Genomic DNA, 23,751 nt, shown 5'->3' with positions numbered 1-23,751 from the left:
AAAACCAAAACTAAAGGCCTCATGCTCTGCTATTTACACTATCTGTAGTAGGAGCATTCAAAGCACAACTACATGGGAACTGTAACCCTGCTCTGTGAACATCCGCTCAAACAAAGTTTCTCAGCAAATGGGCAATTATTAACAGTAGGTGACGAAACCTGCATGACACCAAGGCAATACACACAGAGGAGAAACTGGTATAAATAAAGGGGATACAAAGGGCTAGGGGCACACAGGGCAAAAGCATAAAAACAAATAATGATTGCTGGCTAGAACTTGTAAGTGTTCACTTATAGTGGCTCACAGTGGGATGAGGTTCAAATTCGGGGTGATGCAGGGTTTGCTTTGAAGATGAGCTGCTTTAGCAAACAGTAGAACTAAAGGGCTTGTTCATCTGCCCACTGCATTGAACATTCAACTGTGCAGGATGTCATTCATATTACTGCCACTAATTAATAGCAGCTTCCTGCTCAGGGCTGTAGTTGCTAGGATGATGGTGGTTGCCAATGTTCTAGCATCCAGACATACATCCCTGGCCCCATTCAGCTGAAAGTATGTTGTGGGGCTAGGGATCCTGGCTGACGCTGTTAACCAATTATGGCCATGACTTGTAAAAGGCAGCTGAGGCTGTATGCAGGAGAACTGCTTCCGATCACAGCCTCAGCAAATGTAAATAAACCGAGAATGATCTCACTGAATTATTTGAACACAGATTAAGCAGCCATTTTATATTCCCCAAGACTATGTTCAGAGTGCAGCTCCTGGTCTCAACCTAAGCATTCTTTTGCAATAAATTCATAAACCTTCTGCCTTATTGATATTAACAGTGAAAATCAGCTCAGTTGGGAATTTTCATTCTGTGGTTTTCAATGAAAAAAAAAAACAAAACACTGCAAGAAGAAGATATTATCTTGATTTGCCTGTAGTGCTGTAATCATTACCTTAATAGTGTCTAGTGCAAGCTCCACCACGGCACATTGCTTAGGAGTCAGACTCTTTGCTTCCTCCCTCACCATGTGATCCTACATGAGGTAAAAATTAACAACTTTGTCAACAATTACAAATACTGATAAGGCAAGAATGATTAACCATTATAGACTGCAAATGGATTATATAATGAAACAAGAGCTTTCTGATTCTTCACTGTAAAATCTTCATGGTTCAGGTGTTAAAAATGCTAGAGAAAAGAGTGCAGGAGTATATATATAGCAGAGGTTGCCACTGCTGACCTCCCCTCCGGAAAAACTTTCAGAGTCGTTCATCCAGAACAAATGTCTAGGTAAGGAGAAGCAGAAAATGGCAGAACAAGAAGCAGAAAACAAATACAAAATTGCCTTCTTTAATGGCACTAATGACAAATGCCTTAAATTTTGGCCATGGACAACATATATGCAACCTTCATTATATAATTAATTTACTAAAATAGTATGCCACGCCTTCTCCCCCCCCTCTGACTCATGTACCTTCTCTCCAATCCAATCTTTTTTGTCTTTCTTCTACTCTCACCTCCCCAACCTATTTTCCCTCTAGAATATTTTCTTATTCCATATTCCTCTCCTTAAGTCTATGCTGAATCCATTTTCCTCCTTCATGCTTTTTCAATAACTTCAACATTATGTTCAACATCCTCTTATTGTTTGTAAAACATCTTTTGGAAATTCTATGTCTACATACCTGAAACTGTCTTAGCTATGCCCAAATTCCTTACCCCAAAAGGCAGGGTTTGGTATAAGGCTCCCTAAGCGGTCTATACCATCTGACCATCTGACAAATTCATCCAGCTCTGTAGAAACTATTCTTGTTCCTGTTGTTTTATAAAGGTCAGTCAGCAACGTATACACATTGTTCTTGGTTTTTTAAATTCATATATGAATATCACCCACTCTTAAAATGTCTTGTGGAATTTTGTGGAATATTATGTGCAGCTCAGCATATAGTCCGATTTCACTGCCTTCTTGGTAATATTTTTTTCTTATAAGCAACCCATGTGGGTAAACGAAACCATCTAGCCTTGACATCCATCTATTTTACCAAAACATACCTTGAGTTTAGATAGTTGTCCAAGCTCTTTAGCAGCATTAATGATCAGATGGGTCCCCTAAGAGAAACAAAAAAAAAACTGAACAATTACACATAATACTGTATATACATTCCAAGTTTTTTTGTTTTTGTTTTTTGCACAGTAGTTGATCCTGGATATTAAAATCAACACACAGAACATAAAGATCTCCCTTACTGCTTTTGATCTTTTTGACAGAAAATTACATCATATTATTGCTTTTGTCTGTATTCTGTTTTCTTTGGTGCCTCACCCTCCCAAAACACACTCATATTCCTAATTAGCGCTTATAATTTATTTGTTTGTCATTCCCTTATCAAGCCTATACCTGCTCATAATATAAACTGTCCTTAAACTATCTAAAGTTACTTTTTTTTATATTTTGAATTGAGTAGAGAAGGGTTAGAAGTTTTGCTGAGTTTTCACTGCTGCCTGATTCACCCTCTTTTTTTTTGTTCTGGTGGGCTCTGTTACAAAAAATACCTGGCAGGGGTTCTAATCCCTCCCTACCCTCTCCATAACTGGAATGACGATTTGTCTATACATTCACCAGAATGATAGTTACAACATTTTTAAACATTTGTGTGCTTTCTCTGTATGCTCATATGTTAGGTTTAGTCGATAGAATTCTACCTTTACTCCTCTTGCCACTGAAAATGCATTGCCTAACTATTTTTTTAGTCATGCCTACTTTTTTCCACACTCTGCTGTTTGAAAACAAACTAACTTTTTTGTTACTTTCTGGCCTGTTTCAATGTTTTTAGCATCCAATCAATATAAGCTTTGTTAAATGTTGTGACAGAATGAATGTCACTAAATTTATTATGTGTTTTGCATTTAAAATGGTCTCTACGGGGTAACAATTTTATTTATTCTAAGCACTGAGCCACCGATGCAAACATAGAGGCCTAATATAATTCTATTGTATTAAAATTGACCCAAATTAAAGAAACCCTGTTAAAGGAGAAATAAGACATTCACCATTATTTTCCACCTTTTCTGCAAATAGTGGTTGCCTGGTTGTCATGCTAATCTCTTGCTTCCAATAGCTCTTGCTTTCAAAAAAAGATCAAGTATGCAGTAACATTTGTTTTTCCTGAGCTGTATTCTCATTCCAGATGAGGGTCTCAATATACTGAAGTCATAGGGTCACCATAACAGCTAAGCAACAGCATTTCAAGAAGGAGGTCAGCAATGGCAAACAACATATTTCTCTAATAACAGATTCACTTTAAAGAAACTGGGCATAATATGGAAAGGAAAAAACTAAAGTGTCACATAATGAAACCAATACAAGTAACTTTCATTTTCTTACCTACAGTGGAAAAATTGTAACTAAAAAAAGTCTGGTTTAGGAGCATGCCCGTTGGCCCTGATGCAGGGTTGGATCCCTCTGCACTCCCTTATGGTTAACTCAACCCTAACCATCCCAGTTTCTTTAGTATACTCCATCTGAGGCCTGCAGCTCTTCGGTAGTGATGAGCTTGGGTGTGTTCAGACTAGCATTTGAACCCATGTGTGCGAACCTGCCAGGAGCTGTCACCTGTATAGGTCAATCATCTGAGACCAATGAATCCTCCACCCCTGCATCTGCACATATACACACCCAAGTTCATCACTGCTCCCCAGCATATCTGCAAATCCAGGTCAATGGCTTCTAGTCTGCCCTTATGGCATATTAGTTTCTCTAGCCATAGATCATGTCTTTATACATAGGGAAATAGGGCTGATCCCAACAGCATCCCCCCCAAAAAATAAAATGATAACTCAATTTTTGCCTCTTTTCATAAAATGAAAGGTCAAACCTACAGATTCCTATAGGCAACAACTCCACTACTGTGCTAATTTTCCCCCAGTGTTCGTGAATCAGCCCAACTGTTATTCTAATAGGGAAGAAAAGGAGCTGCATTACTGATTGATGGTATACCATGAGGTTGGTGTCACTTTGGGATACTGAAAAAAGTTAAGAGGAACAGGTTGAGAACCCTTGTTCTGCTTACTGTCTACTGTTTATTTTCTGTAAATTGTACACATTTTCCTCATAGTGTCTATTACGTCTTGCTAAAAGGGGTTGCAAATAAAAGCTTGCTTTTCTACACACCAAAACTTTACTTAAAAAAATAACACATAAACAAATTTATAACACATCTCACAAAGGGAGATTGTACAGACATAGAAATCGAAATGGGAAAAGTGCAGACAGACAGACACACACACAGTGTCCTTACATCTGCATGGTACGGCAGCTTCACCCTGCTCTGGAGAGAGAAGTGTGGAATTAACACGTGAGTGTGAATGTGAAATACAGGTGTACAATAACAGTTATTACATGTCTTAACAAATCGGACATGTATATACAAAACAGCTACACACATAGTGCACACAACCAATACTAGTTATGCATTGCTTAGCTCCTCTAAATGACCAGTTAACCATTACCTCAGAACATACAATGCTAGTGACAAAAAGTATAATGACATAACACAAGTGGCCACATAAACCTTAACAGCTCCCTCCACATCTCCACTCCCTCTCACAGCAAATATTTAACAAACTGCAACATTGCTTCTGTACAGGGATGTGCAGTATCAGAACAATAGGGATATTCAGCATTCTCCACTGATACAACGCTTCATCAGCTATGCAATGCTGCAATAAACAAAAGTGATGGGTCTGCATACAGGTTTACCTTCTCTAGCCCTTTGCCATGTTTTCTCAGTAGCGTCCCCTGCAGAAACATTTCACAGTCGGTCACTTTTCATTTTTTTTTGTAGTCACAGGCAAGTGTTTGGTAAAAAAAAACAAGTATAAAAAAATGCTGGGGATCACAATATAGGCAAGTGTGAGTATGTTTTATTTAGTGTCAGTATGTGAGTATGGTGGATAGTGTGATGGTGAAATTTTAGTCCTTAAGGGTCTGTGTCGAAGGGTTTTGAGCTTGTGTCAATGGCATCAGCTTGAGATGCTTTTGGGGTCATTCAGAATTTATTTGCATATGACCTCAAACATGTTTTTCCTTCCCATAGACTTATAGGGGAATGCAAAAGCTGTCTGAAGTGAGAAAAAAGCTCATGGACACAGGACCTTAAAGGCACAGTTCACCTTCACCAAAAAAACTGCCTATGCAGATAAAGAGTGTCTATAGATGAAAACAAACTGCACAGCTTTGATCAAAGTTGAATAATGCCCTTTCTATAGGTGCAGGCCATTTACATACCCCATATATCACTACATATATCCTGGCTTGTTGCTAGGATGTTGCTAAGACACAACCAGCTGTTACTCTTCACTCTCATCATCACAAAAGTGAGCTCTTTCTCTGATTTACACCTCTCACATGCAATTTCTCTCCCCTGATGCTGTAGCTCTGAGCTCTGCATTGGAAAGCTCACTCCTGTGATGGCGGATGTGAAAAGCTGAGTGTGTCCTAGTCATGTCGTAGCAAAAGGCAGGATTGCGAGATGGAGTGGAGGGGGGAGTTTTTCATTTGGAGTTTATGAGGTACATGAATGGCCTAAACCTATAGCAAGGACATTATTCAACTTTAGTCAAAGGTGTGCAATTTGCTTTTTATCTACAGACACATCTTTCCTTCACACGCAGTATATTAGTAAAGGTAAACTATGTCTTTATACAAAAGCAGGAACAAGTAGGGTGAAGTGGGGAATACACTCTGGGCAGGCAGAGATTTTGCCAGTTAATAAAAGTGTAAGTGATCGGATTTCCTATATATTGTACATACAAATAAATAAAGCTGCAGATATTTAAAGTTACATTTAACACTAATAAGACGTCACTGATACACGTGACAAGACAATGCAGCATGTAACATAAGGCAGTATTTGCATGTAAAGAGGGAACAAGAAGACAGTCAAGCAACAGTAAAAAATAACACATGATGATGCCAAGCAGGTAAAAGCCACTATGTAAAGGAGTGTACAAAGGATGTAGTTTGTTGTGAACTGGGTCTGGGCAAGGAGGAGCTTGATCTGGGTAGGTTGTTTTATATGTGGCCAATGTAAATGTCTAAGGCAGGTGAAGGGTTCGACTCTACTCACTCAAATCCTGCTTTTCCAGGTTCTGCCATGATCATTTCCCTGAATACTACAAGGTTTGTCCCCTTTTCTTCGTGGAAAAGGGAATGATCAGCTGTTTGCTCTAAATTATAATTTGAGTGGTCAAATTTGAGTGGTCAAAAGTAAGGGAAAAGAGTGTAATCTTCAAATGAGCACACTAGCTTTGGTGACCCTGGTAACAACCAGGATTTCCCTCACTTTGAAAGGATTTCCTCTTTTTCCTGTTTTGGCTAAGGGACAGGAAGTAAAGGGAAATCTCCCCAATAGGACACATATGGCAAAAAACCTGACGGGTTATAACCTTCCTTTACCTGCCTTCTCCTAACTCTTCTTCTAACTCTTCCCTTACTTGATCACTGCAAGTGAAACTTGTTGCTTGTTTGTATTGACCCATGCTTGGGCACAGTTAAACAATTCTAAAAGCAGAAAAAGTGAAGTTATCGTAAGTGCCATTTGCTGGCTAAGTCCATAGATTTCAAACCAAGTCATGCAAGTTTTTAAGGTTATTATTTCTTGTATAATAAGACTTTACTGTAGGTACTACAAAATCAATTTGTAAATAACGATTCCAATTACATTTACATACAGTACATGCACAGATTAGTCATCAGTCATCTTTTCTTTATTGTAAACTTTAATTTACAAAGTTCTTCTTCGTTGTACATTTAGGAAGCATTAAAAATATACGATTAAAAAAACTCAAAATAAAAACTTGGAAATCCACAATTTAGCTTCCTATTTACTACCTTCTTATTTTTCAGGGTTTAAATGCTTGACAAAATTCAAACTGTAGTCAATCACATATTGTACAAAACAAAATCTTAGAAAATGAATATTTTGTAAAGATTCATTATCCTTTTAAAAATGGTGATTTCAACTAATTCATATTTTACTCTGGACAGCTATGAATCTGTATGCAAAAGGAGATGTTATCTGCTGTGAAAAGGGATCATAAAATTATCAGTAGTTCCAGAAATATACTAAGCCAAATTCACATGCAACTCTTGACTTTCTATGAAAGTCTTGTTTGGCCCCTCAACCCACCACACCTGAAGTCTATTGCTCCTGTAATATGGGAAGAGGCCTCATTGAACAAAAGAGGTCTTTAGAAGGCAGGACCAAGCTTTAACTAGAGGCAACATATTTAATCTTAGAGTGGTGAGGGGATAGAACTACTATCCGTTTTTACTCCTGTCTGTGTTCCTGTTAGAGAAATATGCTCTCTCTAATTGTCCTAATCATCAGTGTCAAGGAAAATAAAAAGGAGGGTAAATCCAAAATTTTGATTTGCCACCAGAAAAGGAATAGAGGGGAAATCTCCCAATTGTTGCCATGAAAACTGCCTAAAAAGTCATTTCAATTTCGCTTACTATGGAAAGCTATCTCACTTTATGTTGTGTCTACAGGACAGGAAGTGAAGGGAGATTACCTAAAATAGTAAAACAGATGACAAAAAATTGACAGTGGTTTTAATACTTCCCTACTCTAAACTGAATGAAAACATGCCTTTAGATATACTTTAACAGGAAATCTTTAGCATTTTTCCAGTTGCTTATACACTATATTGCCAAAAGTATTGGGATGCCTACTTTTACACGCAAATGAACTTTAATGACATCCTAGTCTTAGTCCGTAGGGTTCAATATTGAGTTGGCCCACCCTTTGCAGCTTCAACTCTTCTGGGAAGGCTGTCCACAAGGTTTAGGAGTGTGTCTATGGTAATGTTTGATCATTCTTCAAGAAGCGCATTTGTGAGGTCAGTCACTGATGTCGGACGAGAAGGCCTGGTTCGCGGTCTCTGCTCTAATTTATCCCAAAGGTGTTCTATCGGGTTGGGAGCATGAAATTGCCCAAAATGTCTCGGTATGCTGATGCCTTAAGTGTTCCCTTCACTGGAACTAAGGGGCTAAGCCCAACCCCCGAAAAACAGCCCCACACCATAATCCCCCCTCCACCAAACTTTACATTTGGCACAATGCAGTCAGGCAAGTACCGTTCTCCTGGCAACCGCCAAACTCAGACATGTCCATCGGATTGCCAGACAGAGAAGCGTGATTAGTCACTCCAGAGATCACATCTCTGCTACTCCAGTGGTGGCGTGCTTTACACCGCTGAATCCAACGCTTTGCATTGCACTTGTTGATGTAAGGTTTGGATGCAGCTGCTTGGCCATGAAAACCCATTCCATGAAGCTCTATACACACTGTTGCTGTGAAGGCCACATGAAGTTTGGAGGTCTTTAGCTATTGACTCTGAAGACAGTTGGCGATGTCTGTGCACTGTGCGATTCAGCATGCGCTGACCCCGCTGTGTCATTTTACGTGGCCTACCACTTCGTGGCTGATTTGCTGCTATTCCCAGTTGCTTCCACTTTGTTATAATACCACTAACAGTTGACAGTGGAATATTTAGTAGGAAATTTCACGGATGGACTTATTGCACAGGTGGCAACCTATCACGGTACCACGTTTGAATTCACTAAGCTTCTGAGAATGACCCATTCTTTGACAAATGTTTGTAGAAGCAGTCTACATGCCGAGGCACTTAATTTTATATACATGTAGCCATAGAGGTGATTGGAACACCTGAATCTAATGATTTGGAGGGGTGTCCCAATACTTTTGGCAATATATTGCATCTTTGGATATACTGCTCAATTAGAGATGTTGTTCTCAATGAAATAAATCTTTGACTATATATTAGATCCACATCCACCATTAACCTCACATATGATTACCAACTACTGTAGCTTTGATAAGAAAAGTGTTTTTAAAATGCTCCTGTATAGACTGAAGACATTGGGAAAAAAAAATCAGTTTTGAAGCCTCCCCATATTTTGAAATATGAAATTGGTACAGCACTAAGCGCTTTAAGTTTGTTAACATTTGCAAAACTGTTTAATCCTATCCATAAAAGAATCTGACAATATATATAAATATATACATCAATCTCAGTGCACAGGAAGTTACAAGGACACAAAAACTTTGGCAGGATATGGCAGGTATTTTTTCTGTACTTTGCCAAAAAAAAAACAAATGCAGCCTAAGGACTGGTAAGCTGCAATATATTACAGTTTTGCTTTTAGGTTTATATGTCCTTTAACACACATCTCATCCATGCAGGCATCTAACTTTCCAGCTATGTTTACCCAGTGCATTAAGAGTTCAACACACCATTCCACAACAATTACAACATGTTCCCCTGTATACATTTACTAATTTAATCAATTACTGTATAGTAAATGTATACAGGTAACATTTACACCTCAGTGTATTTTATTTGATGCAGCTTCATTGGGGTGTTTAATAGACCTTTTCACATGCGTTTTACATGGGTTACTGTTTAATATATAACAGGCACAGCTTTCAGTAATTGCACAAAAAATGGGGCAAGCAGGATTAATTTCTAAAGTGCTGTACCCTCAATGTGACAAAACACAGGGGTGTGAATGCATCCTAATGGGAAACTATAATGACTTTTTTTTTAAAGAATAACATTTTTAATAACAATTTTCATACAAAGTAACTGAAACAGCTATTGGTTCTTGTCATGATATAATGATGTATAGACAAGGCATTATATTGACACAGTTTGCATACAAAGTAATGAGACGGCGCTGTGGAGACAATAAATGATAGATCGGCACTGTCATCTGAGGACAGGGGAAAAAAACTGCTATGGGAGAATATAATGATGTTGACCCCTACTTGGGACAATAGGCTGTTGTAGAGAAAAAGAGTAAAAGATCCATATACTCCACGTGCTCTTTTATGTAGTGCAGTAGTCATAGAGTTTAGCAGTCAGTTCCTGCATCAGATGGAGGTCAGTGAACTCTGGAGCCATTCTGTCATCATTGGAGTGTGTGCAGTTTTCAAGTGACTTGGAATGACTCCCTGGCAGCTAATAGAAAGAAGTGGAGTGGGCATTTTTGGTCTTATAATGGAACCAAGGAGTATGGAAATAAGAGCAGATATGAGGGTAGCCATACCTGTGACGGCTTTATTGCTGCAAACACAGGGTTGAATCAGGGAAGAAGATCTACATCTATGAAACATGATGCTTGTTTTCTGTCAACAATGTCAGCATTGATTTGATGTTTAATGATACATATTTTGGATGTCATAAAGAGCAAATGTACCATCATGTAAGAATGTTATACCTCCATTCTTGGGAGGAGGAAACAATACATGCCTTATAGGTAAGAGTAAATGCTTTTAGAAGACCTCTGTCCTGGAACTGTCAACCCAACTATTTTTCCTAGTAGCGTATGAACAGGGGAGTATTGGGACCGGTATAGTGAAGCAAGGTTATATAGAGGAGCAAAATGAGATGTGCAGGCCCCTCGGTTTGAAGACATAAAGCTTCAAATTATGTGACATCCCTACCAATGTCCCCCTGACTGTTACATTGAGTCAGAAAGCTTTGCAATTGAAAGTATTGTAGGCAATTGCCAGGAAATGGAACTAAATCTTTAGTGAGTTAAGTGAATTGAAGGTGACTGGCAGGCAGAATTTTTTAAATAGAAGGAAGAAAAAGGGATGACCAGCCAAGTAATTAAGTGAAGTTCATTTTTCTAATATCAGAGTCATCGGACCTGCATGTGAGGAGATGGACCGGAGTCTGGACAGTGGAGGGTTAGGATGTACTGTATCTACAGCAGAGAAACACAAGATTTACATGTCAACCCACAAGCAGATTTATAGTAAAAGGGCAACAAGGGCCCAGTCCTCCAGATTATTTCTGTCTTGTCGGAAGATCATAATGCAAATGCACAGGAGATTGCGCCCAAATGGCACAGCAATGAGGACTTTAAGTATGCGAAGAATCCATAAAAAAGCAGGACTGTAACTGGCATGATTTGGAAACCACACATGGCAGATTATCCAGTTTGAAGAGTGTTATAAGTCCAAGTCAAGATTGCTTAATGGTCCATTTTAACAATGCTGGGTAGTCAATTTTATATAAATGTGTGAGGCTCGCTGGAATTTGCATTCCTAAGCACTTTATCACCTTAGGGTTCACTGATAAGGAAAATGATCCATAAGGTATAGGTTTTCCCCCTCAGGAAGAGAATTGTTGAGCGTGATGGCTTTATGTGTGTTAACCTGGAAGTTACTAAACATCCTAAAGATGGCAAATTCATGAAAGATAGCAGGAAAAGCCCTTGCTGGATTGGAAACATGCGAGGAGGCCATCTGCATACAAACCCAATTTTTGATGGCGATTCCCTAGTGGTATGCCCTAAATATCACTCTGTTACTAAGTGATCTGTCTAGGTGCTCCACTGCCAAATTATACAGTGCCTTGAAAAAGTATTCATACCCCTTGAAATTTTCCACATTTTCTCATGTTACAACATGTTACAACCAAAAACATACAGTAAATGTATTTTATTGGGATTTTGGTGTCCTTTTATGAAACTGAGATCATTGGCGATCCTAAGGATCATTGCTGATCTCAGATCATTAGTGGTCTAGGAAACAGAGATAATCAGCGGTGAACATGTTCTCTGTTGATCATGTCTGCACACAGAGAATCTGTCACTGACAGAAACAGAAATGGTCAGTGTGTGAAGGAGCGATGTCAGCCCTTCACTGACGATCTGTGTGAAAATTCTCCCTCCAGATTCTCCAGCCCAGAGCTGGAGAATCGTGGGAGTAAAGAGTGAATCCCGGGGGAATTGAGGAGGAAGAAGGAAGATTGACTTATTCCTCAATCAGAGCCCCCAAGACTGTGGAAGGTGTGTGTGTGTGTTTGTGTGTGTGTGTGTGTATGTGCGTGTGTGTGCAGTGTGGTACTGAGCGGTTTCCTCTGCAAACAAAGCAGCGGTAATTTACTGCTTCTTAGTAGACTGTATGTTTGACTTATCTCATACTGTAATCTTGTGATATTACAGTAACAGCAACCGTTTTCTAGAGTTCAAAGCATTTGTAGATCGCTTCACTCCTCATTAAGAGAAACGATCCACACCACGTCATGAACAGGCATTCAGAGGAGAACTGTCTCCTCTGAGAATGCCAGAGAACTGAGCAGCGGTCATTCACCACTGCATGATAAAAGGACACCATGATGTGATAGACCAACACAAAGTGGCACATAATTGTGAAGTGGAAGTAAAATGATAAATGTTTTACAAATAAATATCTGAAAAGTGTGGCGTGCATTTGTATTCAGCCCCTCTGAATCAGTTCTTTGTAGAACCACCCATCACTGCAATTAGAGCTGCAAGTCTTTTTGGGTATGTCTCTACCAGCTTTGTACATCTAGAAAGTGACTTTTTTGCCCATTCTTCTTTGCAAAATAGCCCATGCTCTGTCAGATTGGATGGAGAGCATCTTTGAACAGCAATTTTCAAGTCTTGCCACAGATTCTCAATTGGATTTAGGTCTGGAATTTGACTGGGCCATTCTAACACATGACTATGTTTTGATCTAAACCATTCCATTGTAGCTCTGGCTGTATATTTAGGGTCGCTGTCCTGCTGGAAGGTGAACCTTTGCCCTAGTCTCAAGTTTTTTGCAGACTAACAGGTTGTCTTCTAAGATTGCCCTTTATTTGGCTCAGTCCACCTTCCCATCAACTCTGACCAGCTGAAGAAAAGCATCCCCACAACATGATGCTGCCACCACCATGTTTCATGGTGGGGATGGTGTGTTCAGGGTGATGTGCATTGTTAGTTTTTCATCTCACATAACGTTTTGCTTTTGAGCCAAAAAGTTTAATTTTTGTCTCATCTGACTAAAGCACCTTCTTCCACATGTTTGCTGTGTCTCCCACATGGCTTCTTGCAAACTGCAAATGGGACTTCTTATGGCTTTCTTTCAACAATGGCTTTTGAAAGTGTTAATAGTTAACTAACCTTTGCGTTTTGCTTACTAACCAACTTTTATTTTTATAAACAGAATGTTCTCTGGGGAATAGAATTTTGTTTTTGTTTGCTATATATCTATTACGCACCATATGATGAGTTATTGTAACATCTATAATGTATTCTGATTGGTGCTTTATGGATACCGCCCGAAGTATTTGGTGTTATCTCTGTATTTAAACTCAAACACTAATAAAGACTTGAAATTCTGCATTTCACACTTCAATTTCTGAATTGCATTATTCCTAAATACTTTGTATCTGGTATGATTGGATGGAGGGGGCCGGCACAAAATTGAATTATCCTAAAAGAACTGGTGTCAGAAGTGTGGGATAGGTCCGGCTGTCGGCAGTAAGTGAGCAATTTTTGTCTTACCTTCCCCTGGTTGCCTCCTATCTCAAACAAGCCTCTCTGCTGTGGTAGCATGAGCAGTTCTACGCTGGAGCTTTGGGAGCTTGCATGATTGACAACCTAGGTTAATTTATAAAAGACTTGTATATGTGCCTCCCTCCAATCATGTAGAATAGAGTGTTAAGTTGCTTGCAATTACAGAAACTATTAAGTAGATGTATTATAAGTCTCTGGATGATTGCAAGATGCACCACCTGCTCAGCTCTGGGACACTTGAAAGCATGGTGGCAGTCTGAAAGAGTCAGAATAGGGGTGTAAGTTGTAAGTTGTCCAAGTGATTTTAAGCCTTGAAGCACTTGTGCAGTTGAGAAGAATTTTGTCAGAGCTCTATATGAGTTCAGTACAGCTTCATCCTGCACAAAGAGTAATCACCAGGACAGACACTCATAGGTCCACTCGCATAACCTTGTTTCTTTTCTTTAAATGACAATGGGAAACTCCCAAGGTAAGGGGAAGTACCCAGATCCTCCTAAGCCACCACGTAAAGTATTAAGAGAAATAAAAGTGTTAAAAAAATTAATTAAAGAAAAGGGATCAGCTCTAGGAAAACCCCAGCCACCAGTTAATGAGACATGTAAAGAATCCGTTGCCAGAGTGTCACCTTGTGATTACTATTATGTTAACCCATGGCTAGACAACTTGGCAGTATGGACTGAAACTATGGGTAGTGCCAGTCCTTTTCCCAGGGATGGAGACAATGATAATTTTCATATGGACATGATAAAGGGTCTTTGTTTGGGGGACAAGACTGCCTTTCCATATTTTGATCCAGATCCTGAGTAGGATATGAAGTATATGAAAGGGGGAGCGTTAAACTGGTTGAAATATGCTCCAGGATACAAGCGCCCAATACAAACCCATTCTGCCCCAATAGCCAAACAGAAAAATAATCCTTTTCTTGACACCTCTTTGCCACCGGCCATTGCACTTCCTGATTATAACCAATTGCATCCTCAACTCCCTAAGTATGAGGATTATTTGTTGTCACCGAATTCAGAAGAAACATTTATTACACTCTGCCCCAGTTCACCAGGCCCCCACCTACCACTCCACTGGTTTCCCTTCTGCAGCCGCCAGGTGTTCCCTTCCCTGATGAAGCCATCACCAACCGATCAAGAAAGCTGTTTGGCACTGATGGATGAAGAATCAGGGGAAGAATCAGTTGAAGGTATATCAATACGTGAAATAAGTAGAGAGTGGAAAGACACTAAAGTTATGTTGGGTAAGGCGTTGGAGCAGATGCATTAAACTATGACTGCTATGACACCCAAGATCAAGAAGGGAAAGGGTAAAAAGGGCAAGGTAGCCAGCCAGGTACCAAAACGAAGTAAACAGCAATCAGTTGTAAAGGAGCAGTCACCGAATTCAGAAGAAACATTTATTACACTCTGCCCCAGTTCACCAGGCCCCCACCTACCACTCCACTGGTTTCCCTTCTGCAGCCGCCAGGTGTTCCCTTCCCTGATGAAGCCATCACCAACCGATCAAGAAAGCTGTTTGGCACTGATGGATGAAGAATCAGGGGAAGAATCAGTTGAAGGTATATCAATACGTGAAATAAGTAGAGAGTGGAAAGACACTAAAGTTATGTTGGGTAAGGCGTTGGAGCAGATGCATTAAACTATGACTGCTATGACACCCAAGATCAAGAAGGGAAAGGGTAAAAAGGGCAAGGTAGCCAGCCAGGTACCAAAACGAAGTAAACAGCAATCAGTTGTAAAGGAGCAGGCAGTACAGGAGAGGGATACAGCAAGTGAGGAGTCAGAAGATTCAGCAGGGGACAAAGGGGTCAGTCATTCTGAGCAGGATGAATCAGAAGAATCTGGTAGGTATCATCTGAGAGCCAGACTCTAGAGATGACGAGGGAGCCACCCAAGCTTACCCTTACATTATTGTGGGTAATGATGTGGTGATAAACCTGAAGGAATTGACTGAAGTTAATGGCATTATAAAAGGTTGTCCTGATCCTAAGAAGAACCCCACTGCTGCCATCAACTACCTGAAAAGAGCAACTCAAGGGCGGCAATGTTCACAACAGTATAGGAAGATAATTATTGATGGGATTTTGGGATACGATATGGAATCAGGTTGGTTATGGGCTAAGGTGCCTACCATTAGTGAGCCAGCTACAAACTACGAGTGGAGAACTGCCGCTGGACAGGAATAGATGTGGAAGGAGTTAAATGCAGAGGTTATGGAAAGATAAAACTCAAACAATAATAAAAGACTTTGAATTCTGTGTTTCACACCTTAGTTTCTGAATAGCATTATTTTTCATAGTACTTTGTATCTGGCATGATTGGACGGAGGAGGCTTGCACGAAATTGAGTTATCCTAACAGCTTTCTTGTCACTCTTCCATAAAGGTCAGATTTGTGGAGTACATGATTAATATTTATCCTGTAGATAGATTCTCCCACCTGAGCTGTGGGGTCTCTGCAGCTCCTCCAGAGTTATCATGGACCTCTTGGCTGCTTGCTTCTCTGATTAATGCTCTTCTTGCCCAGCCTGTCAGTTCTGGTGGACGGCCATGTCTTAGTAGGTTTGCAGTGCCAAACTCTTTCCAGTTTCGGGTGATGGATTGGAACAGTTCTCAGTGAGATGTTGAAAGCTTGGGATATTTTTTTATAACCTAACCTACTTTAAACTTCTCCACAACTTTATTCCTGACCTGTCTAGTGTGTTCCTTGGCATTAATGATGCTGTTTGTTCACTAATGTTCTCTAACAAACCTCTGAGGCTTCACAGAACAGCTGTATTTATACAGAGATTAAATTACATACTGGTGGACTCTATTTACTAATTATTATTATTATTATACAGTATTTATATAGCGCCAAAATGTTTGCTCAGCGCTGTACATTATAGTGGGAGACAATACATGAGACACTACAGTAACAATACAATACACGAGGGGTTCGAGGGCCCTGCTCCTTGGAGCTTACAATCTAGGAGGGAGGGGATAGTGGTACAGGAGGAAATGGCTTTGGGGGATGGAGTGGTAGGAGGAGTGGAGGAGATCGGCTGTTAGGTGAGGGCGGGGTAGGCTTCCCTGAAAAGATGGGTTTTCAGGGTGCGCCTAAAGGTGAGGAGCGTAGGTGACAGTCTGATGGATTGGGGTAGTGAGTTCCAGAGGATGGGAGAAGACCTGGAGAAGTCCTGGAGTCGGGCATGGGAGGAGGAGACCAGGGAACTGGAGAGTAGGAGGTCTTGTGAGGAGCAAAGAGTATGTGTTGGGTGGTATTTGGATATCAGGTCGGTGAAGTAGTTTGGGGCAGTATTATGAATAGCTGTGTACGTCAATGTTAGTAGTTTGAATTTTATGCGTTGGGCAATCGGAAGCCAGTGGAGGGAATGACAGAGGGGGGTGGCGGATACGGAGCGGTTGGTAAGGTGGATGAGTCTGGCCGCTGAGTTCAGGATAGACTGAAGCGGGGATAGTCTGTGGTGAGGTAAGCCGGTGAGGAGGGAGTTGCAGTAGTCGAGTTGTGAGATAATAAGGGAGTGAATGAGTTGTTTAGTAGTGTCTGGGGTTAGGAACGAACGTATTTTGGAGATGCTGCGGAGGTGGAGCCTGCATGAATTTGCCAGCAATTGGACATGGGGCTGGAAGGATAGATTGCAGCCTAGAGTGACACCTAGAACTTTGGCTTGCAGGGTGGGACTGATGGTGGCGTTATTAGTTGTGATGGAGAGGTTGGGCGGGGGGGAGCGCAGGCTGGGGGGAAAACTAAGAGCTTGGTTTTGGAAAGGTTTAATTTGAGGAAGTGGAGTGACATCCAGTCTGATATGTCATTCAGTAGGCAGGTGATATGGGCTGAGACTGAAGGGGTGAGACGAGGGGTAGAGAGGTAGATTTGCGTGTCATCGATGTAGAGGTGGTAGTTGAAGCCGTGGGAGTGTATCAGTTGGCCAAGGGAGGAGGTGTAGATGGAGAAGAGAAGGGGCCCAAGGACAGAACCTTGGGGGACCCCTACAGAGAGGGAGAGAGAAGGGGAGGTGGCAGCATTATAGGTAACACTGAAGGAGCGCTGGGATAGATAGGAGGAAAGCCAGGAGAGAGCGGAATCTCTGATGCCGAGGGAGTATAGTTTTTTAAGGAGGAGGGGGTGGTCAACTGTGTCGAAGGCTGCGGAGAGGTCGAGGAGTAGGAGGACTTAGGTGACTACTGAAGGCCATTGGTTCTGCCAGATTTTAGTTAGGGGTATCAGAGTAATGGGGGCTGCACACCACACTTTTCAGATATTTGTAAAAAAATATGAAAACCATTTATCATTTTCCTTCCACTTCACAATTATATGTCACTTTGTGTTGGTCTATCACATGAAATCCCAATAAAATAAATTTCCATTTTTGGTTGTAACTTGACAAAATGTGGAAAATTTCAAAGGGTATGAATACTTTTTCAAAGCACTGTATAATGTATGATAAGTAAATTCAAATTGTGAATTTGTGTAAATGTCAGTTGAACATACTTTGTATAATGAATTTCATGTGTCATAGGCTTGCTCATTAATATGAAAATTATGCACTGAAGAGAGCTCATCATGCAGATGTTAAATATGCACAATGATGATCATGCAGTTATAGTGTATGGAACACTGCCAGATAATTTTTTTACTGTCTGTATCCCACTGGGAAGATCTACCTTCACTTACTGTCCTGGAAAAGCAATAGAAAAGGAAATACCCCCAAAGTAGGAGGAATTCTCAAGCATGTGTCACCACTGATAACTCCAAAATTTTAGATTTCCCCTCTCTGTTTCATGACTATGGTCACCAACACAAACAGAGAATGAATCTCCCCCATGGGGACTCAGGCAACAATAATTATTATTACAGGTATAATACAGCTGTAATAACAATTAGTTTACAGCATACAATTTATGCAGTTGTTTACATACTATACATTCAGATCAGTCCATGCCCTCACAAAGCTTACAGTCTAAGGTCCCTATCTCACATACATACTAGGGCCAATTTTGACAGAAATTAATGCATGCCCTAGCATGTCTGGAGTGTGACAGGTAAATAGAGTACTTAGAGAAAACATACACAAGCAAAGCTAGAATGTGAAAACTTCATGCAGATAATGCCCTGACTGGAATTCAAAAGAGGGGATCCTAGTGCTGTCAGGTACATGTACAGCATTCAATCTGAAATAAAAAGTCTACTGTCTTGCCACTCTGATACAGCCTGGGCTGCTGTTTTAAAAAAATACTAATACTAAAAAAATACTGTATAAGTACAACAACAAAGTGTACAATGTGAAAATAAAACTAGGAAATTTCCTGGAAAAAGACCTGCAACCTAATGCACACTTCTGGCAGAAAGAAGTACCACTCTATACACCAGTCTCAGGCTAACCTCAGGGAAAGAATGTGGAAGATTACACATATGTTCCCTAAGTTTCTAGTCCATACCAGCTGCAGAGCCTTAGTACATGATTGGTAGCATAATTTGGAACTCCATAGTCAGCGTGATGACAGCAGCATATACCAGCAAAATAGCAAGCAAAAAACAATTCAGTGGGTCTGTTCTACTAAAGTAAATATGTCTTTGCCATTGCATCTACGGGCCCACAAGCTGTGTAAATTTTTGTCAAGACAGGCAGCAAAGGGCAATTTCTCCAATGGGGACACAGACAAGGGTTGGAGCTGCTTTTATTGCTGTCTGTGTAATTCTGTTCCTCATCCTCATCACCATTACTTGTATGGGCATCACAGGGATAGAACGTGAGTGCGAATCTCTCCAATTATGCCACAGAAAGAAAAGAATACCTGACAGAAATATTAAGTCTACCCCACACTACCCAAAATTTAGCTGGAATTTGGTTGTAGTGATCTAGGATATAAGTTTTTCATATATAATAATTTTCTTTGGGACCTCCACCTACAAGGAAAAGCTTGGACAATGGCTTTCAACACAAAAACAGATTTCTGTATGGTCACTACCTTGGTACTTTTCAGACAACTTTTACAAGTATTAATTTTATGTTCATTAAAAGTGTACACATGGTACTACTGACTAACTTTTAATTTGTTGCTTGGAATTGTATGAATGAGGAAAGGGGAAATGTCTATGTTTGTGAAAGTGTGTGAACCATTTATGAAAGACTAGATGTGTTTGTTTATAATCACTGTCAAGAAGGTGTTTCCTGAGAAGCTGGTCTTCATTTTAATATTCCTGTGCAGAACTGTAACCTGTGCAGAGCTGTAACCTACAAAACTGGCCATAATAAAAGTTGTGTATTGATCTTGGATGGTGGAAACCCTTAGTTTGCAAATATCAATTCCCCAGCATGAGTTTAAAATAATGTGTTGACAGTGAAAGATCCACATCTGAAAAGACCAACCCTAAATAGATTGGCAAAATTATTATTAATCCCAAAATTACTCTTGTTACAAAAATCCACAAATTCTTTTAACCTATTATTACAGAATTATGATGCCATCTATTCAGCAGACAGAGGGGAAGGTTTGTTCTGAAAGGATTATGGGACTAAATGAAAAACGGCTCCAATAATACATGAAAGGTTGGCATGACTCAGAGCAAGCTCTATCCACAGCTGTTCTCCACACATAAAGGTAATAATTCAATATATAGTGGAAAAAATTGAGCCGGAACAGATTCTTTAGACTTGCCAAAATAAGTAAATTCTGTAAGGCATGTGTGGAATGCTCTTTGGACAAGACATTCTAAAAGGCTTCACATATAAAGAAAGTGCAGCGCTTGTACATTAAAACATGCAAAAATAACAAAGTGCAAGAATATGTCACTGCAAAACGCAGGTCGGGTATAGTTATACTGCCCCTTATGAGTCTCAATATGTCACACAAATATAGTTCACAATCTCCCAGTGAGTTAGGTGAGGTGAAGGATCAGATGGATCCCTGTTGACACGTAGTGAAAATCAAAAGGTGATATGTGGTGATATCCAAAACTGATAAAAGATTGTGCACTCACCAGATGCACAACCAATATGCGCATGTAAGAGATAACCCCTCTTAAGGTATGGTTCCAGGATTCATCAAGGACAAGATCTGGTCAAACTCTGCGTAGTAGACCCTCTGCTGTCATGCATGGCTCTGTCCCCTATTCCACTTTATTCTGCCGGTAATTGGAAGCTCACCAGAGAGCCCCAAAAAGAAACAAGGAGGCCAGAATAGCGTGATACCGCTTAAACATGCGTGCGTTTATTTCAGCAAAAAAGGGTATGGTAAAAACAATACTGACCAGACAAAAAAGTTGACCGCCGGGACCCCAGTGGTGCCGGCGGTGGTAAACGTCACTGTGCCGCAGTTCCCTCTGACGCGTTTCGTGCAACCGCACTTACTCATAGGGGGTATGCTCTGGGCACAGGACGTTTGATAATGCGTATATATAAAGAAAAAACCGCGCTCGTTCAATAAACGTGCGCCATTTTACAATAGATTTGTGTCTCCAAACATGCGCCATTTTGTTGAAGTCCGCATATGCGCGATCACAAAATCACCGCTTCGATCGCGCATGTGCAGGCGCCATTTTCCTAAAGTCCAGATATAATAGTGTCACCGCCAAACAAGGGAACCTGACAACAAAGAAAAACAAAAGATATTGAGTGAGATATCCTCACTACTAATAATCAGGGTAACATATATAGGCACCCAGATATGTTATCCCAGACTGGTCATATAAATGTTATAACAATTTACATGTAGGTGATAACAATGCCATGTGTCAAATCATGGCAATCGTATAATAATATATTCTATTAAAATAGAACAGCCTCAGTACGTCTATAATATTGGGATTATCAGTAAGGATGCTAAATTCAAAACCATCCCTACATATAGGGCATATTCAATTTGAGTAGCATAGAGTTGTCATCCCATGAATTAGCCCTATTAGATAATGGGCTGAAATTTGCACCAAACAATAAGTTGAACAAATTCCAGACGTACATAGACATTCACAAGTTTGTATGTCAGGTTTCTCTTAAGAAATATTTTCATAATAATTCTATAGTGCGTAATGCCACTGACAATGCCATACATTCGAACTTAAAAAACGGTTCCCTATTTAACCCTCCCACTCAGTCACATAGTTACATTAATGTGTTTAGGGACACCGTCCTAAAAGAACTTGACAATGTTAATGTCAAGAAAGATCGTAGCCATGAACATTTGAATAAAGCCATTGATTCTCTTTTAAATAAGAAAGATTTAGTCATTCGCCCTGCGGATAAGGGTGGGGGGGTTGTCGTGATGGATAAAACTAAGTATATTAAGGAAGTCTATAACATCTTGGGAGATACTGAAACGTATCATTCATTACCAAAAGACCCCCTTCATAAATACAAAAAATCATTAAAGACCATTATTGAAACAGGATACCAGAATAAGGTTTTAAATAAAAAAGAAAAAGCATTTCTTTGTCCGGCAGCTCCTAGGCTACCTATTATGTACATACTTCCAAAAATACATAAGGACCCTACAAATCCCCCAGGCAGACCTATAATTAGTGGGATAGGGTCCTTAAGCTCATGAGCAGGAGAATACATAGATAACTTTTTGCAGCCCTTGGTGACTAAGACCCCATCATATCTTAGGGATACAAAACAGGTCCTTTTAGACATTAAAGATCTAAGTATAGAACCTGATACATATCTGGTCACGGCTGACGTCTCGTCCCTTTACACTAATATAGCACACCAGGATGGAATGTATGCAGTGGAATTTTATTTGAATGATTTTATTGGAATGCCGACTTTACAGAAAGAATTTATTTTAAGTTTGTTAGAATTCGCAATGACCAACAATTATTTTTGGTTTGACGGCAAGTTTTACCTACAAACCAAGGGCGTGGCCATGGGAGCGCAGTTCGCTCCTAGCCTGGCCAATCTCTTTATGGCACGATGGGAGGAAGACATCATTTATGCAAGAGATTGGCCAGAGCTATATTTTTACAGGAGATATATCGATGACATCTTGCTTATATGGAAGGGTGAGGAGCAGGCACTAATAAATTTTTTTAAAACCTTGAATAATAATAATTTGAATATCAAATTAACATATGAATATAGTAAGAGCAGTATTAATTTTCTGGATTTAACGCTCATGAACCAGAACGGCGGGGTGGCAACACAATCTTTCTTTAAAGAAACGGACAGGAATAGTTACATTCCCACATTTAGTTGTCACCATCCAAACTGGCTTTCGAATATCCCGAAAGGTCAATTCCAGAGAATAAGGAGAAATTGTACCAATCTGGATACGTATTACCAACAAGCCAGTATTCTGAAATACAGATTCAAGGAGAAAGGTTACGATGAGTCCGCACTAAATTGCACTTTAGAAGAAGTCGCTAAACTTGACAGGAAATTATTATTGAATGGAGTGGCCAAATCACGCCCGTCCAAAATATGCCCGTTTGTAACCACCTATTCGAACCAACATAAAACAGTAAACAGGATCATAAGGAATAATTGGAAGATTCTTAAGGCTGATCCTGTATTAGCACAGATCCTGCCCGATAAACCTGAAATCACGTTTAGGAGGGCACCCTCCTTACGTAATAAAATTGCCCCTAATGTGATTAATCCTCCCCGAAGTATTTAAATTTTTAATAATTTAATTGCTTTTTATCCTTGTAACAAGTGTGTGATCTGCACGTGCAATGGGCATAGAAAAAGGAGAGTGGACAGTTTCATGTCCTCAACCACGGGTAAAAATTATAAAATCGATAACTTTATAACCTGCAACAGCAGGTACGTGGTTTATTTGCTCCAATGCCCATGCAAGAAGCAGTATATAGGCCGTACAACACGACGCCTAAGGGATCGTTTACGTGAACACGTCTATAACATCAAACGCGGATATAAGGAACATTCCCTCTCCAATCATTACCGTAGGTGTCACCACAGAGATCCATCATCTTTAACATTTACGGGAGTTGAAGTTGTACAATCCAATTGGAGAGGGACAAATAAAAAACGGGCCGTATCACAGATGGAATCAAGATGGATCTTTGAAATTGGTTCTATGCATCCCAAAGGACTCAATGTGGAAATGGATATAAACTGTTTTATAGATAATAGTTAAATATTTTATCCTTTTCAGCTAATAATCAATTTTTATTATTATTTTTTCTATATCTCCATTTTTTGGCTAAATAGATTTATAAACACCCTAACTTGTTGTTTATTGGTTTTTTAGGTTGCTTTTAGGCCATTGCGAATTCTAATTTTAATTGCATATTATCTCACGATTTTCTCATAATATTCTTCATTATTTATGGATCCTCAGATTTTTATATTTTATATTTTATAATCTATTTTTATGGGTATTTTTATTATCAT

At 39.8% G+C, this 23,751-nt stretch overlaps 1 protein-coding gene across 1 annotated transcript in view; it reads right to left on the bottom strand.

Annotated features, from left to right (window-relative positions):
* Positions 1-23,751, bottom strand: part of UNC13A (unc-13 homolog A) — a 227,412-nt gene that overhangs the window by 20,125 nt on the left and 183,536 nt on the right. The window contains exons 37-40 of the mRNA XM_089687413.1: positions 4,749-4,787; positions 4,288-4,317; positions 2,042-2,098; positions 942-1,022 (exon numbers count right to left, since the gene is read on the bottom strand). Coding sequence (XP_089543539.1) covers positions 942-1,022; positions 2,042-2,098; positions 4,288-4,317; positions 4,749-4,787 — 207 coding nt within the window. The remainder of the gene's footprint in view (positions 1-941; positions 1,023-2,041; positions 2,099-4,287; positions 4,318-4,748; positions 4,788-23,751) is intronic.

The sequence above is a fragment of the Staurois parvus genome, unplaced genomic scaffold (assembly GCF_062004578.1).
Source record: "Staurois parvus isolate SC_StPar_1 unplaced genomic scaffold, SC_StPar_1.0 ptg000425l, whole genome shotgun sequence".
Classification (NCBI taxonomy): domain Eukaryota; kingdom Metazoa; phylum Chordata; class Amphibia; order Anura; family Ranidae; genus Staurois; species Staurois parvus.
The sequence above is the reverse complement of the archived record's forward strand: the minus strand, read 5'-3'. Positions and strand labels throughout refer to the sequence as shown.